The sequence below is a fragment of the Idiotropiscis lumnitzeri genome, chromosome 17, assembly GCF_059441095.1.
Source record: "Idiotropiscis lumnitzeri isolate Australia: NSW breed Sydney's pygmy pipehorse chromosome 17, RoL_Ilum_1.0, whole genome shotgun sequence".
Classification (NCBI taxonomy): Eukaryota; Metazoa; Chordata; class Actinopteri; order Syngnathiformes; family Syngnathidae; genus Idiotropiscis; species Idiotropiscis lumnitzeri.
The window spans coordinates 11,037,016-11,054,236 of record NC_142407.1 but is presented as its reverse complement, the minus strand read 5'-3'; the positions used below and the strand labels follow the sequence as shown (position 1 = coordinate 11,054,236).

At 43.4% G+C, this 17,221-nt stretch overlaps 1 protein-coding gene across 3 annotated transcripts in view; it reads right to left on the bottom strand.

Annotated features, from left to right (window-relative positions):
* Positions 1–16,839, bottom strand: part of nrg2a (neuregulin 2a) — a 74,262-nt gene extending 57,423 nt beyond the window's left edge. For all 3 annotated transcript variants that reach the window (XM_088278796.1, XM_088278795.1, XM_088278797.1), the window contains exon 1: positions 15,845–16,839. In XM_088278796.1, the coding sequence (XP_088134922.1) occupies positions 15,845–16,268 (424 nt within the window). In that variant the 5' untranslated portion in view covers positions 16,269–16,839. The remainder of the gene's footprint in view (positions 1–15,844) is intronic.
* Positions 16,840–17,221: the final 382 nt, after the last annotated feature.

The following is a 17,221-nucleotide window of genomic DNA, read 5'->3' as shown; positions in this document are numbered from 1 at the left end:
AGACTTTTCCCCGAGCTAAAACTGGGCTAAAATAGTCTTTCATCGTTAATACAAATTCAATATAAACGAGGAAGCAGATTCAAATGGGCAACTCAACAAAACGAACTTTCATGACATTTGGTGATCCTCTTAGAAAGGAAAAAATCCGCTCTATCTTCTTAAGGCTGCCGATTTAATCTCTTTCCATTTTTCTCTCTGTTTTTGTACTTATGATCTCTCTCTCTCTCCTCTCTCTCTCTCTCTCTCTCTCTCTCTCTCTCTCTCTCTCTCTCCTCTCTCTCTCTCTCTCTCTCTCTCTCTCTCTCTCTCTCTCTCTCTCTCCTCTCTCTCTCTCGTCTCTCTCTCTCTCTCTCTCTCTCTCTCTCATCCTCTCTCTCTCTCTCTCTCTCTCTCTCTCTCTCTCTCTCTCTCTCTCTCTCTCTCTCTCTCTCTCTCTCTCTCTCTCTCTCTCTCTCTCTCTCCTCTCGCACTCACGCTCTCGCAATCACTCTCTCTCTCTCTCTCGCACTCACGCTCTCTCTCTCTCTCGCGATCACTCTCTCTCTCTCTCTCTCTCTCTCTCTCTCTCTCGCAATCACTCTCATCTCTCCTCTCTCGCAATCACACTCTCTCTCTCTCTCGCACTCATCGCTCTCTCTCTCTCTCGCGATCACTCTCTCTCTCTCTCTCTCTCTCTCTCTCTAAGGAGCGATAAAGAGGTTTGTGTGACTGTGAAGAGATTGACTTCAAGATAGAGGTTGGAAGCAGATCCCCGTCCACCTCCTCATTCTGCTCTTTCTCTCCTGCGGTCACCCCGACTGAAGAGACAAACAGTCTCCCACATGCTCTCACAGTTTATCAAACACACACCCACATGGACCAGGTCTTCACGCAAACACATATGCGCACTCTCATCACAGAGAGCAACACACACTCAAGCTAAGTGTCCCCGGGCCGACAAAGTATACACTGTCATACTCAAACGCAAACATACGCCCTCAAACACGCACATCCACACGGGCGTACAAACACACAGGTGCATCCACATGTAAATAGAAGAAGCACATGCGCCATTGATGTGTTGGACTTGGGCCTGTTTTCCACTCTGAGTGTGGGTCCAATGAAGCCAATGAAAGAAAGAAAGAAAAAAAAAAAGACATTTTTGGGGACGCTGCATCTGTATCACAGTGTTACACCGGTGTTTTTCCCATTATACTCACAAACACGCCCACACACACACACACACACACACAACCACACACGCACACGCACACGCACGCACACAAACACACGTCTGTTGTAAAACCAAAAGAGCCAATTTGTGCTAAATGCCACCGGTGATTTAAGAGGTTAACAGGATTGCACAAAAGCTTCGATCAAAATATTGCGGAACCTTGGAAAGAAGAAAGCCTCTGGCGTCTTAATAGTTTAGACTATATATTATATATACATATATATATACATATATATATATATATATATATATATATATATATATATATATATATGTATATATATATATGAAGAAGAAAATAAAGAAATAAATCAGTCAAATTTTTCAATGAATAAAAAGTAAATGAATTATTTTATTATTTTATTTTATTTTTTTATATTGTTTTTAATTATTTCAACAAAATTTAAGCTTGGCGTTCAGAAAAAGCGTTCAGAAAACACATAAACGTCGTCATCTTATCAGCCAGCAGCCCCCCCCCCTTCAAAAACATACTGTACGTGTGTCCGCTTTCTGCTTTGCATTCTTCACATCGAATCAAATTCCTTTTGCGCCCTGCACTTGTCCTTTATCTCCAGAATGTGCTTTTAGAGCAGCACAAACATGTCACAGTGAGGACACCGAGAGGAGGTTCACACAGAGTGAAAGCAGCTTCTCGCTCAGAATCATTTGCATTTCTGTTTTTTGCCTTCTTGTGGCCGAGCACGAGCTTATCAAGAGCCTCTCTTATCTGCTTGTTTGTTTTTTCATCGGCGGAAGAAGGCTTTTTCCTGGAAAACAGGCCGCCACGCATGTGTGTACGCTTAGATCATACTTTGACGACACGGGCCCGGATCGAGGCGGTCTCGAATGGACTGAGATTGATAAGTGCACCCCCCCCTTCCCCCCCTAGACCCCGGTGAACGCGCCGCAGTTGGCGAGCTAAACGAAGCTAACAGGAAGCGACGACTGCAGATGGGTCATCAAGCTAGTAGCAAAAAGTTCCATGAAGCAGTAAAGTTATCTCAAAGGTTTGGAAAAATCTATTCTAGTCTTGTCTTTCCATTGTTGGGAGTGTTGGAAAAAATGGCTAAAGTAAGTGTCTTAAATATATTTTGGAATAGCCGCTAATGGTATTAGCATCTTAGCATTGGGTTAAAAAAAAAAAAAAAAAAAAACGAAAGAGTGGAATGTCTACAACAAAGGCACCGGCATATACTTTGGAATTTAACAAAAGGTTCGCTTCAATAACCACATTAAACCTGCGTGATGTCATCAGTCCTCAGTAGAGCGCACAAGACTTCACTTCGGCTGGCGTCAAAGTATCGACTGTGGACATGTGTTTTGCGTTTGCCCGCTCAGACACAACACTTGTTCTCAAAATTTAAGTAGAGTGTTTTATTGCTTTAAAAAAATGTGTTATTAACATTAGCTGACTTATTTTTACTCATGCAATGAAAACTGGAACGGCTTTGATTGGATCTTGGGATATTTTCCGAGCCAGACGAACCAAAGAACGGAGAAAAATGTGGATTTAGAATCGTCTAACTAGTTTGATATCTTTGGTTCAAATAAAGAGACGCTAAGCTGGGACGCACTGGATTCAAAATTCTGCTCGAGAATATTCAATGGCACGGGGAGGGGCTTGGTTGTGAGTGCTGTGATGGCCTGGCCGTTCGAGGAAACTCACATTTTCCCGGTATTCCCCATGGCCACCACGTCCACTCATTTGCTATTTTCCCCCCAATAAAATCGCACATAGGCCGAAGCGGCAACGGGGCGACGGAGCTTACACTTGAGGGACTCGGTGTAACGCTGATCTTACGGGATTTTACAAGTACAACCGACCTCTGTGAGGAATGCTGCCTTTGCATTTAGGGTAGAACACCCCCACAGTTGAGGGTATCAATATCAAGGGAGATATATTCCTAATTTTTTATTTTTTAGTCTGCATTTGTGATGGCTAGCTCGCTCGTGTCCGAGCGCCAGCTGGGCCACGTCTGGGTTCAAGCCGCGCACTGGCTCGCACGCACATGCCCGTGGTGAAGCCCTTCGCTCTTCGCTGCTCACTATCTTTCAACAACAAGCTGAGCAGGGAGCAGACGGAAAGAGGTCCTATTTGTGCAGGAAGATAAATATACTCCTGCAGCCAGTGCTGTCCCCTCCAGATTAGAGCAACACAATAATGAGCACCGGTGGAAGGGCGCAAGACACGGGCTAAAGGACGGGGGGGGCGACGGACGATTTGCAAGACTTTTGAACGGATGCATTGGACAAAAAATATTGGAAAGAAAACTCTTTGTCTTTTTTTTTTTTTTTTTTTTTTTTAAATGTCCATCCTACTCGAGCACCGAGCAGAGCTGAACGAGGAAGTTGTCAAGCCTCCCCCCTTGAATCATTCAGCATTTGCAAGATGGTGACGTCACACTTTGTCGCCCGACATACACACAGCAGGTGCCCCCCTCAGCCAAGCGAGAAGACTCACAAATATGACAAACGAGCGTGTCAAAAGTTGTTTACGGATATTTGTCCATGAGTCAGCGCCGATTGTCTCCTCCTCCAGTTCTACATTCACTCGTTCGCCGACCAAAACATTGGGCAACTCTCCATTAGAGTAGTGAGCGCATGTGTCATCTCAACTCTTCTGGAGAAGTTTCAGGAATCAGGACAACCGCCCCCGACCCCCCCCCGCCCCCAACATGGCTGACTCTTGGTGAGACTCCAAGCACAGCTAACAAGCCATTCCATTCTTTTTTAAAGTCTTTTCATGTTAAGACACACATCAATCCACACCTACAACATACCTGAGGAAACAAACCTCTCCGAATATGTACCGTGTGCGCGCATGTGTGTGTGCGTGTGTGCGTGTGATGAACATGGCCGGACACGTCCCTTAAACACACCGGGAGGCGCCCATAGCAGGAGTGCCGGCAGCCCCTCTTTTCAACACTTCGTCACGCTGCACACAAACACAGTTGCCCTTCCCATGCCCCTTTTGTTCCCAAGCGTTTTTGCTCAAGTTCCTATCGTGGACACGATGGCCTTTCGCCACACTTTTTTTTTTTCTTATTTTTTACAACTGACACTTGTGTCTCAATTTTTTTGTGTAACAAAACTCTGTTTGGGTCTGATATTTTGCCAGGGCGACAAGGAACGGATCGCTTCCTCAAGCGTCTAAAAACAAGCAGATGCTTGCCAATTACTGACTGATGGCAAATTTACGGAACTAAGAGAGTCATGAAAGAATATCACACCCAATCACGAGCAAGTGTCTACACAGATCTGGAAAGAAGAATGAGTTCTCTAGTTTTTTTCTTTTTTTTTGTAATCCATTGCTGTCCAAAGCGCTCTCCTGCATTAAAACTGCCATTCAAGGACGGCACAAAACTACCGAACAAGAAACCAACAAGTGCAAGAACTAATTTGATATTTTTTCCCCCAACTCATTCATTTTTTTATATTATTGAGATACTATGATTGTCCTGTATATCATTTCAAATTTGCAAAAAAAAATATTATTAGGCCTACCCATGTTTTAGTAAAGGGGAGGAGAGAGTAAGAGTAAGAAATATCCACCATCTAGTGGTGATTGGTGATATTACAACTTAAAACATGTGTATTTTTTTTTTTATTATTATTATTAATTTTGGGGGACTTTTCACACTTTTTTCCTTGATTAATTCCCCCACTGCCCCAGTTTTATTTTCTTTTGTTGTGAAAATTTTATTTTGTATTTTTATCAGTGTTTTTGCAGAATTCTTTGGGTATGTAAAACTCAACTAAATAAAATGGCTTTCAAATTGCCCTTCCTTGTTTACATTCTTTTTTTATTATGTTCTGATTTTATGAAGTCCAATATTAAGGCATGCTACTTGAGAGACATTTTTGTTTTATTTTTAGGGTGTCTGCAATTGATTCATTCAAAAGATGATCAACAAACATTTAAAAATAAACAGATATGAATATGCAATGCTTAATGAATAAAAATCTCCGCAAATATTTACATTTTCACATCTACATGACTCCCAGGAAATCCCAATGTCCCATTACTCGTGAGCTACTTTTAGAGCAGGCCCCCAAGCTACTCATGTGGCGACCCGGTGACCGCGGTGATGCCTGCAACTCTACCGTGCGGTGTCGGCAGCATCTGGTTGCCTTCATCGTCCGACCACCAGCTGCTAGACTGTATCGCTACCTGCAGATACATTATTTTTAGGCGCCCGTTTCAATGTGGACGACACTCTCAATGGCTTCTGTGCTGAATTAATGTCAGTGAGGCAGCGTGCAGTGAAAGGTTATCTCCTGAGGCGTCCTTTACACTCGCACGACTACCTGCGATTGGACCAATGAGCACAAACATTTGTAAATCGCGTCCCACGCACTCAAACATAATAACAGAAAAGTGTACACAACATCTGGATCATTGTTGATTATTTGTCACGGGCATTTCAACAGCTATGAAGTTGAAACTGATTCAGTGACATTTCTGATATAGACGAGAAAAAAAGATGATGTACGATAATTTTGCTGCTCTGTACAAAATGAGCATCGTGTCTTAAATTGTAAATCAAACCAACCCAATCGCCCACTCTTGTTTATAGAAGTTTTTAGTTACCCTGGGGCTGACGAGACCTGTTGTTGATTGTAAACAAGTTCACGGGAGGTTAAGGAATGCACTTTCCGTGGAGTCACTCCGACACTCACAGTAAAACCTTTGACGTAATGATGAGCGTCAAATGTTTGCCCCGCGTCTTAACCCGCCCACTCGGGACTGAGCAATCGTAACCTAATTTTGCAACATGCCAGAACAACAACAACACCGGTGCTATGGACACTTCTTCAGAAAAGTCAAATGTGTCATTTTGAATGGGAGGATTTTAACCCAGCATCTTGATAAAGTTTTTTTTTAATGATATAAAAACGAGGTTTACTGCGTTTTTTTTGTTTGTTTTTTTTACCGTGAGACCATGCTTCGATCCAGAAATTGAGTACCATAAAACAGACTATGTGGTTAAAATAAAATAAAATAAAATAAAATAAAATAAAATAAAATAAAATAAAATAAAATAAAATAAAATAAAATAAAATAAAATGCCACATCACTTTTTCAAACACTTTTCCATCATGAGAAGGTACGGCCCTATTTTGATGGTGCATGCGTTTTCAAGCTGTCACGATTCAGTACTTAAATTTAAATGCTAAAACTTTCAACTACTTTTATTTATTCCAACCGTCATTTGTGTTCTTCCTCTTTAAAAGGGTTAATTTTCTCCAAACCACCTCTTGAGCTGTGTACCGAGAGAAAAAAAAATGCTTTCAATATTTAATTACATGCACTAGCTGCAGTCTGTGAAGGAAGAGTATTGCAGCCCAAGATAGCTGCAAATTACTGAATGATTCAAAAGGCGGGGTAAACATAACGGCCTCCACAAAGCAGGAGGACACAATTTGTAAAGCTGCAAAGCACACACAAAGTGGAGCAGAGTCGAAGGCCATTCGGAGGATGCGGTGGATCTTTGGTCTCGTTTTCCTGCCGCATATATCGCATTTTGTGCGCAGTGCAAAGGTCACAGTTATATTTAGAAAATATGCGCATGCATATTTGCATAATTAAACATGAGCACAAACTGCTATCTGCTTCAATCTCCTTACCTAATAAAAGTTTGTAAACGAAAGCTGCTATTAAAGCGGCTTTCAGTTTTGTATCCGGCGTGAAATGCAGACAGTGAGGTAAGCCAATGACATTTTATATCCAACTCTCAAACTTAACGTCTTGGATCCTTTTGGCGACGGCCCAAAAGTGTCCGGGGTTGCTCGTCCCTGAGGGACGCCATTACTGTGAGTTGAGTCACAGGAGCAGATCTGTTTAAAAGCTGAGTGCAATGCTAACGGCACGGGCCCCCAAAAATGGAAATATGTCTTTCTCTGATGAACAAAAAAGCATCCAAACGGTCGTTAAGCTGCGCAAATCTCCCGAACTGTGCAACGACTGCGGGCTCATCAATGTGGCTCAGCGAGTCAAACAACTGCTGACGTTCCCAACAGGCCCATCCTTTGCAACTTTTTAGTGCGTCCTGATCCTGATCATATACTGCCTCATGGTGGTGAAGGCAACATTCTTCAGTGGGTTCAAGAGTCCACCTCACCGCTCGAGAAGCAGAAAAGAGGTTGTAAAATGTCATGTTAGATGGGCTTAATATTGCTCATATGCTCTTAAAAACTCTCAATTGTGAATACAACAGGGTTTTGTTTTTTTTTTAGCTCGACAATTGCTCATATATTTATTTTTTTTTATTCTCACAAGGCTATAATTAAATTATATAGTCGTGTTAAAAATGTAGTCGTAAAATGAAGATGATGTGACTTTGTTATGGCGAATCACTGTGAGTAAGAGTTATGCGCAACTCTGACATGAGAACATTAAAGACTTTTCGGATTTCACTTCAATTTAGCGACGCAGATTCGATGCACTCCAAAATTTAAAAAGATAATCCCGATGAAGATTTAATTTTTTTTTTTCGAATAAGGGCAAGCACTTTGAAAACTTAATGGCTGTTTTTTTTAATAGGTCCACTATCAGAGAGTTTTTCATTTTAAATGATACGTTTATTATTATGATTGAAGTGACGACTCAGCATGACCGAGATTCTAAAACGTAAAATCCTATCGAAATGACTCCCATGAAATAAAAATGCAAGACACTTTTACTGATCCGAAAGCAGCTTTCCTCTTTCCTATTAATTCAATATAGAGATTAGGAGGAGATTATAAATCAGAGCATTATGCACTAATTGTAACACTAATCTGCATTCACACTATCACAATCCTTCTTTTCTGTCCAATGGATGATTCGGCAGCGGTTTATCGAGTGCAGCGTTCGCTTCATCGCAAGCGAGACACGCAGAAAGGATTTTAAAAGGAATATAAACACATTTACAACAATAGTAGGGAAATGTACATTGCACAAAATGTTCACCGTTTTATAAACCGCACGGAAGTGTTTTACAGTCATGTGTCACACTCCCTACAACTCATTTAATATTAAATTGCAGCTTTTAAAGCGCTTGGCATTTCAAATAGGTTGTATAGTTCTTATCCGGCTGAACGTGGAGTAAGCCCATTATTTCCCACAAGCTCAGACATTATGTCGGTATTATAGCATGGAAATGTATAATCATCCAACGTATTGCTTTTCTGTGTGTGAAATCAAAGGGCATGTTAACAGACATTCAAGCGGGTGGAAAAATATCCACACAAGACTTGTTAAATCACCCATGTAGAACTAAAGTGCAAGTGCTTCGAGCCCATGCATGGAGCGGTGACTAAGATCCATTTTAGGGAGCGAACGTTTCAGTTTTGTGTGATGTCCGACCGCTTTTATTACGTGGCTAATTGCAATGCGTTAAATCAGAGACAAAGAGGCTTTTGCAAAAAAAAAAAAAAAAAAACTTTCAATGATGAAAGAAAGAAAAAATTACATGGAGCCAGGTGGGACAAGTAGTGGGATTACACCTCCAATTCTTTTCCAGGCCAGGAACTGTCAGATGCTCGGGCATTATGAGCCGTTGAGACATCTTACGTGATCGCCGAGACCACACTGAAGAGCAAAAGTCATAGTTGGTAGTTTGGGTTTGAAAAATATCTTTTGTGACAGCAGTCCTGGAACTTTTCTGACACACCTCATGCGACCATTTTCCAGCCTTGGAATTTTTGGGCTCACTTTTGGCAACATTACATACCTTCCGCGAGATTTCCATGCATTTTGTATTGTCTGAAACTCTTTTTTATTGACCCTATCAGCGAGACGTTGACATCTTGTCAGAAAAAAAAAAAAATGCATTTAATTCGAAAGCTGCAACAAGGAGGAATCGGACGAAAAACATGCACCCGCGTGACCTTTGACCTCAGCCGGTCCAAACATCTTGGATTTGCTGTCTTCAGCCTGACAAAACAAAACAACCCTCCCCAAAGTTTGACGAAGACGACTTGACAATTGGACCCGCCTGACAAGGAACACATAAGTGACCTGACCTACTCCTTAAAAAAAAAAATGGCCGGCTGTTTTGATAAACGGCAACTCCGCAGGAATGCCCGTGGGCATTCCCTGCGCTAATCCTTTCACAAATAGCACAATTATGAAAACATTGTTCACAAGTCCAAAATGTGAATAAACAATGAATTTTGTGATGCATCAATATTTGAAAACTAGTTTCTTTGTGTAAGGAAAATAAATTTTAATCATGTTTTTTTTCATGTGTGTTGTATTGTTAACTTAACGTCGGTGACTCAAAAAAGTTTGAGTCATTCCATTTGGACGTGATGACCGTATTTTCTTGGACAGCAACATAATTCTCACTCATTATGCGAATCGATAAAATAAAGCTAATGGCATTAATTAGGCAAATATGTTTCAAGTTAAAAACCTTATTGTATTCTCAGCACACATTTAATTTTTGACAGCCATCGCCTGTAAATTTACATTAAAAAAAAAAAAAATTATGCTCAATGTATAAAAACAGCGGCTTGTAAAAAAATCCCTCTTTTGAAATGTCCACGAAAGTGCTACGGGACAGGAAAACGGGGGGGCAGCTATTCGTAACGGCCCAGTTCCCCCCCTCTCCCCGACCATTCATCAAGTTATCTTGCAACGGCAGAGAAGCAAAGATTACGACGACAGAGATTCTACATGAATGAACATAAACAACCGCCACAAAGCTATAGTATCAACCTAAATGGAGAGAGATCGGCGCTCCCAGCTGGTCACTCCCATTAGCCTCAATCTCTGGCCTGGACAAGAGGCACTGCAGCACTGGCAGTCGTAAACATTTCAATCATTCTTATCTCAGCAAACATCCCGTGCTGGGGGCACAATCTCCGAGGTGAAATCCACTGAATGAGCACCTTTGTCCCCATCAACCACTGGTGGCTAAATTGCCCTTCAGTGTCATATTTAGAGGATAATTGATTCATACTCCTGCCAGTTAACCTCGTGGGCTTGCAGGAGCGCTCACAAGGCAACAGCACAACGTCACTGTCACTCATCTTCAGCGAGGAACGCTTGCCATTCGGAAAAACGGTACTCGGCTCCGGGCGCCGAACGTCTATTGTCTAGCACCACAGCTCGGCAGCTGAGACCACGGACGGATTTGTGAGGAAGGAAGGTGAAACAACGCTTTTTAACTCATCTACGACTTGCCATTCGTCTGTGGTGGGAGGTCAAGGCCTTCAAGGCCTCTGCTGGCCTAACATAATCAAGATATCATGATCATATTCTTCACATTGATGTCATATTATAACCCATTGTTGAATTTTTAGGTGAGAGTTTTTATCCAATCAGAATTCAGCTAGCTCGTGTTGCCGGGCAGATTTGATCATTCCAGCAGCACGCACTATTCGTCCGAGGCCTTCAGATACAATCGTGCGGGCGTCTATATGAATGTGAGGGTTTTACAGTTGATAGACAGTTGCGATAGCCAATCAGATTCCGAGTTGATGACAGTAAGGCCTTCAGGCTGGTCTTACGTTGAAGATGATGAACGCGGCTTGTGATTGGATACTCACTCTTGTGGGGGCAGCGCTATGCAGAATCAACACACCCGAAAGTCGAAACTGGCGACCGTTCGAAAATCCAAAAGTATATTCTTGCTTTTTTTTAAACCACTATGGCCGAAGGAGGGAAAAGTGTGGATTTAATTGCACATACACTTGCGAGGCCATTTTTAAGACGGACCGTTCAAGTGAAGCTAAGTCCTGCAACACCCAGTGGTGCGTAAGTGTGTTTCTGGATATTATTTGTCCAGCCATGGTGTCATAAATGTTGGTAATATGAGGGGGATTTATGCAAGTCAGACTAAGTAGGACTTCACTGAAGGCGTCCGTGTGAAATACACGGCCCGCCACTGCCGTTTGTGAATAAATCATTAGGATTTGTACATTTGTTAATAAGCAGATGCAGGTGGATGCTACTTGTATTTATTTTTTTTTTTTTTTTGGTGCAGAAATTTGACTTAACACTCACACACATTTAGTCCAAAAAGTCAGCTCAAGTCAGTCCCACTGCGCTCCCAAAGTGTCTCAAGAAGAAAAATGGAGGTTGTAACCACATGTGTGTCATTTGGCAGACTTCTAATTGAGCAAAGGGAATGTACTCGACTAAATAGTATTTTACACTATTTTGACTTTGTAGTCATACATATCATTCACACAGTCGCTGCGGTATTGTTTCATAGCAGACACAATTGACGAGCGCCAATAAAACAGCTGTATCAAAATGTTGCTTCTACAAAGATTAGCAGTTTTGGCGGACGAAATGAATTGGACGATATGTTTATTGTACTTTGCAGCGGTGCGTAATTACTTTGTCTCACAGCTGTCTACTGTATCGTTACGTCTTTGTTTTGCTAAATAAAGTGAGCAAAACGTATAAAATATCCATACAACCCTGCGAAAATGAATGTAAAACAGCTCACAAAAAATTTGAATATTTTCAGTGGAAAGTAAAAATAATTTACAGGAATAATGTCGCACACTTTTCTTTTCATTTTGGTTTTTTAATCCATTGAGTTGCGCAGCTCACATTTTTATCTCACAAAAACCTGCTATTTGAACAGGGGTGTGTAGACTTTTTATACCCACTGACACTCTTCCTTCAAAATGCGGTGCTGTTTTGAATCATTTTAGACAACAAGCACAACAGCAAGCATAATGTCCTCAGAGTGTCTTGTTTTTCATTTTCCCCATGATGCATATCATAATTATTTGTACTGTTCAAGAAGCCGATGAGAGACACAAAAATTGATTTTTTTTGTTTTTGAATGAATCTGTTGCATGGATTTTGTTTTTGTCATGGTGCAAGGAGAGCGCCTATATCTCAAGAGCCCCTTAAGAGCCAGACGACAACAAGGGTATCATATTAAGGAGCATACAGTACGTGCAGTCTCATGATTAACACACTGGGGAAGCAAGTGTAACACTGCACAAGGGGGAATACACAAGAAAAAAAAAACTCAGCACTAAGTGGAGTCGGGATTAAATGTTTGGTTAAAGTGGAACGCCGAGAAATTATGCTGTGTTAATAACCAAATGAAAAGATGATCACATACAGTATGATGAATCCGGATTTTGGAAGGGAGGCAATTGTTTGGTAATAGAGAGCGTCAGGGGGACAGACTGTTTGTCTATCTTTGGAAACGGCTTTGTCATGAATTGGCCTGACAGGGGACAAGAGAAAGTTCAGCATGGGGAGTGAAGAGATGACTTCCACAAGAGATAAGCTCCTCAATGATACAACGTCTTGGCTCTGTTGCGGTCGACTTCATACCAATTTTTTATTCTTGCAAGGCCTTGGGGCTGGACATGGCATCCGTCTGGATTCCCATACTGTAGTTCCTAACGTGAATCCTGACCCGAGTGACCAAAATAGTCTCAATAAACATTGAGCTGCCTGCTTTGTCCCTCATTCGAAGAAATTATCGCTGCACCTCAAATAGACGTCTCCTTGAACTGTATTGTATTCTCGCTACGGGGCTATAATGACCGTTACGAGGATGTGATTTTAAATGAGTGCTTCTCAAATGGTGGGGCGGGACCGGGCCGGTGCGACGCTGAGGGGGGCGCATGTGAACCTAGGGAACATGCTTTTTTTCCGGCGTACTACAATAGAGTGCAATTGCACATCCACTCCAGTAGTCGGCGGTGGCGCTCTCCTTGCCCATTGTGCGCAGCGAGTTTGCAATAAAAATGCGATTATTTACAGTGGCGGCAGAGAGTGGATAGTGGTGGGGGGCGGGAATTGTTTTCTTCTTGCTGGGGGGGGGGGGGGGGGGCGTTACAGAAAATAATTGAGAATCACTGATTTAACTTGTTCAGTGACCATGTTCATAACTCAAAGCACTCACATCTCAAATCATCTTGAAATGGAAGGAATCACAATCCATTCCAACTCCCCATTATTTTTTTATTTTTTTTAAATAATAAAAAGAGAACTTTATAGTTTTCCATTTTGTGCAAGGCGCTTTGTCTGACCCCGTCAGTAAATCGCGGGATTGTTTGTCAATCTATGCAGAGGATAAAGACTATATGACGGTGTGGAATGTTGTTATTGTTCCAATTTTACGCTGCTTGTGTTCAAATATCCGTGATTTGAAGGGTTACGACACCACCACACAGGTGCTATTCATGAGCCTGTCTTTGCCGTTTTGCATTTTTGATTAGCATGAAGCTAAACGGACTTTAAGGTTGCTCGTATTTGAGAGCACCACTGTATTCTTAGGAAAATTATTTTGTACGGATGAAGGCCTGCCCGCCCCAAGTAATTGGCTGATTCTCTCTGCAGTCAAGTAACAAAAACAAAATATAAAATATGAGGAAATGCAGTAATGAGGTGACTTTTTTTTTTAAACACACTCCTGACAATATTCACTGTTTGCAAAAATATGCTGCTGGGAGATTTTAGACGATAATAAGGTCCATTTAGTGTTACCTCTCTAATTGGGACATGAGTTAAAAAGTCAGGGCAACGGCGTGAGAGTGGCACAAGGGAGGAAAGGGGAGCATTAATGTCTCGTGGGTCCGAGCTAAGAGGATTTAAGAGTTTAAGAAGCAGCGGGACAGGGCACATTATGTTCTTAAGCACCAAGTAAAAATGACTATGCAAGATGATGTCAGGATGTGACTTTTTTTTTTTTTTTTTTTTTAACAACATGCACTTTTAAATTGCCATGAAGGAATACAAGAAAAACTGCTTCCCATTCTCATGCCTTTGCAGATGTCTCTGTGACAAAGTACCAGGAGCTATTTGAGACCCAGTTACAGGACCTGTCACTATAATTTGAAACGTCAAGACTTGTTTTACACTGCCGAGGAGCATAAAGTACACTGCGTGTATAATTTGAGACATCACCGCCAGGTTGCCGCACACTCGCCGGCAGAACACCTGCTGAATTCGGATACTAAACGATTTGTAAAGCCGGCAAAAACGTGCACCTATGCTACATGCACACTTGCATATAAATGAATCTATTTATGTGCTTCCTCCTGCAATCAACGGCAGTGTGTTGTGTTTAATCAATAGGCCGCTTAAGCGAGCAAAATCAATCAGCTTTGATTTTCTCCTGTACGACAAGCCAAGCAGCACTGAAACGACGCACACTCTAATGACATCAGCGACCGCATGGGTAAATTCGGTTGGACTACGACTTGAAAACAAAAACACAACTGATCATCCATCCACTTTCCACAGCGCTTGGAGAAGAGTTGAACCTTTCCACGATGAAGCATACGTGCCAATCGCTGCGCAGTGTGCAACCCGGCACACAGACCAAAATCTACTTGTTTTCACACTTTATTTTGAAAATAGTAGGTACCACTGGCGGAGCTAGAGGGGGGCCACAGGGGGCAGTGGCCACCTGTGAAATATGCTTGGATGCCCCCCGTTGCTATAGTGACAGACAACACTCTTAAAACTGATGGGTTCAAAAGGTGACCGAAATTGGGTGCAGTAAAAAAAAGAGGTTATTTATTATACGCATTGGGTTGAGAATTTGACCCAGCATGATGGGTCAAGTTTTTGATGCAACGTGGAGTAAAAACTATGATTAGTTAAAGCAAGAAATTGGTTGCTAGGTTACCAGAACAGCTGTTGTTATTTATTTTTAATTAGCAACCTGAATCAACTTTCCCCAACAAAACTGTCCAAATGCAATCTTAAACCCAATCTGCTGGGTCAACATACTGAGCACAACGTTGGGTAAAATTAATCCAATCAACTCTGAATCCACAGCGACCGCGTGAGTGAGCTAGGAGAGCAACCCAGCATTTTTTTTTTTTTTTTTTTGTGCAAACCATTCACACCCATTCACACATATCAAATCGCAACTGAAGCCACACTGCCTGCAACAAAGGAAGGCGACTGAACCACAGAACCGTCACGGACGATTACCATCAATATAGCGATGCTAGATCGTTCGAGTAGTTTAGATTAGTGGAATAGTTTAAATTTGGAATATTAGACCGTGTTTCGGGAAAGTACAGCAAAGCACTCTACAAGTAGCTACACCTTCTCATAGAACAACAGGCTTGGACAAAGCTGAGCTATGTCAAAGTGAATGTTATTACAGCATTAAAGCGGGTGTGAACCTAAATATAGCCCAGGAAGCAATTTGCTTGGAGCAACGTGATCGTGTGCCACCGGCTGCTGTCTCTGGTCCTGAAACGGGGGCCAAGCCCTGTTAGGAAAGCAATGTGTCCTATAGGACTGCAAGGTTAGAGAGCAGCGATGTGCGCGAGGACATTTGGGGTATTAAAACTATGCAGTGGATACTCCACGGTGGAGGGGGGTGGTAAGAATGCAGGATGCAGATAGTTGGATCCGCACAAAGTGCAATTGCACACAAGCAACAGTGCGAGGCGCATGCGTGATGCAGCTGAGCAGAGAGAAAGAGAGTTTGATTGATCATGTGGGCTATGGGAGCCTGCGAGAGTTGTTGAAAATTGCTGCATAGACGCCCTTAAGACACGAATGTGCTGCCAAACAATACATCGGCTAGATGGGCGCTAGAATTCAAGTGTAGGCCAGATATTGCCCACAAAACCATCAACCTGTGCAAGCTTTTCTTCCGGGTTCGCCGGTAATCCACAATTCATGAGCCCACTTACCGCAGTCCTCACACAAAATCTTGCCAACATCCTTCTTGAGACTCTTCCTGCTTGTGTCCAGGGGCGCGAATGAAGCCTTGTAGACCAGCGGCGCCTCTGTGGGCTCCATGAAAAAGATGTACTTGCGGTTCTTCTGCACGTCGGCGCACGGAGCCTCCGACCCGAACTCCCCCAGCACGGTGACCAGCTGCTCGGGCTCCAGCCCCCCGCTGTGGAGGGGCCACACGTCCAGCACTTGGACGTGCACGCCGGGCTGCGGCGGAGGCTCGGCGGAGGCGTTCCCAGGCGTAGACTGCACCTTGCCCTCGATCACCACGGCCGACCTGTACGCCCGGTCCTGCAGGGAATCCGAAGTCGGGGGGTAGCAGGCGAATGAGACCCCGATGAGCAGCATGGATAGAGGTGCGAGCGACTCAAGCCTCATGCCGCCTGCTGTGGCTCGTGAGTGGCTGCTGGCGGTGCGGCGGCGGCGTCGGCGGCGGCGGGGCTCTCGGGGCTGCGGGGCGATGGCGACGGAGCTGGGCTGGCTGAGGAGGAGGAGACGGCGAGGGGGCTCCAGTGGCTCGGCAGCGCGGCGGACCTCGCACAAGTGTCCATGCCATCGGGATCCGCGGCTTGATCCCCGTTTAATTCCAACGGGTCGGCGTGCGGCGGTGCGACATACAAGACTCCCAAATCCAATCGAATATGAACAAGCTTAACAATAAGGCATCATAGACGGGAGGAACGAGGAATTGGCTGAGGATGCCCCCTCCTATGCTGCCATGGCAGCATCGACTCTCTTATCTTTGCCCAAATGTTGCAGTGAGGGGGGGTAGAGCCGCGGGTTCTGAAGCAACAAAAGACGCCAAAATGCTGCAGTGGGCCCACAAGTTCTGGTCGTTCGAGTCTCAGAAGCATGGGGGGGGAAGCACAGGTTTGATTCCGAGGATTAAAACATGATTGTGGTCCTGCTCGCCGCCTTCCACCGCGGCTCTCTCCGCCTCCCCCCGCTCTCCACAGACCCACAGAAAATGGACCAGATTGCCAAAAGGAGGAGGGGAGGAGAAGGGGATTGAGGAGGGGAGGGGGGTGTCACACAAAAATGCAGGATGGGAGGTGTGCATGCAGCCGAAAGACCACAAGTTTCGTCTCCTCACTCCTACCAAACCCAGATCCTGTCAGGTGGTCACTTCACGATCTTGTTTGACATCACTAACAGTGCCGAACCCTCACGTCGAGTATTACGGGCGCGCAACAGAAATCCACACAAGCCAAGCGCTGCCGTGACTTCTTCACAATTGATACGACATCTTATCAGGCGCCAAAGAACAACAAACTACTTTTCAAAATGCTTAGGAATTGATTTTGAAGAACAACAAACTACTTTTCAAAATG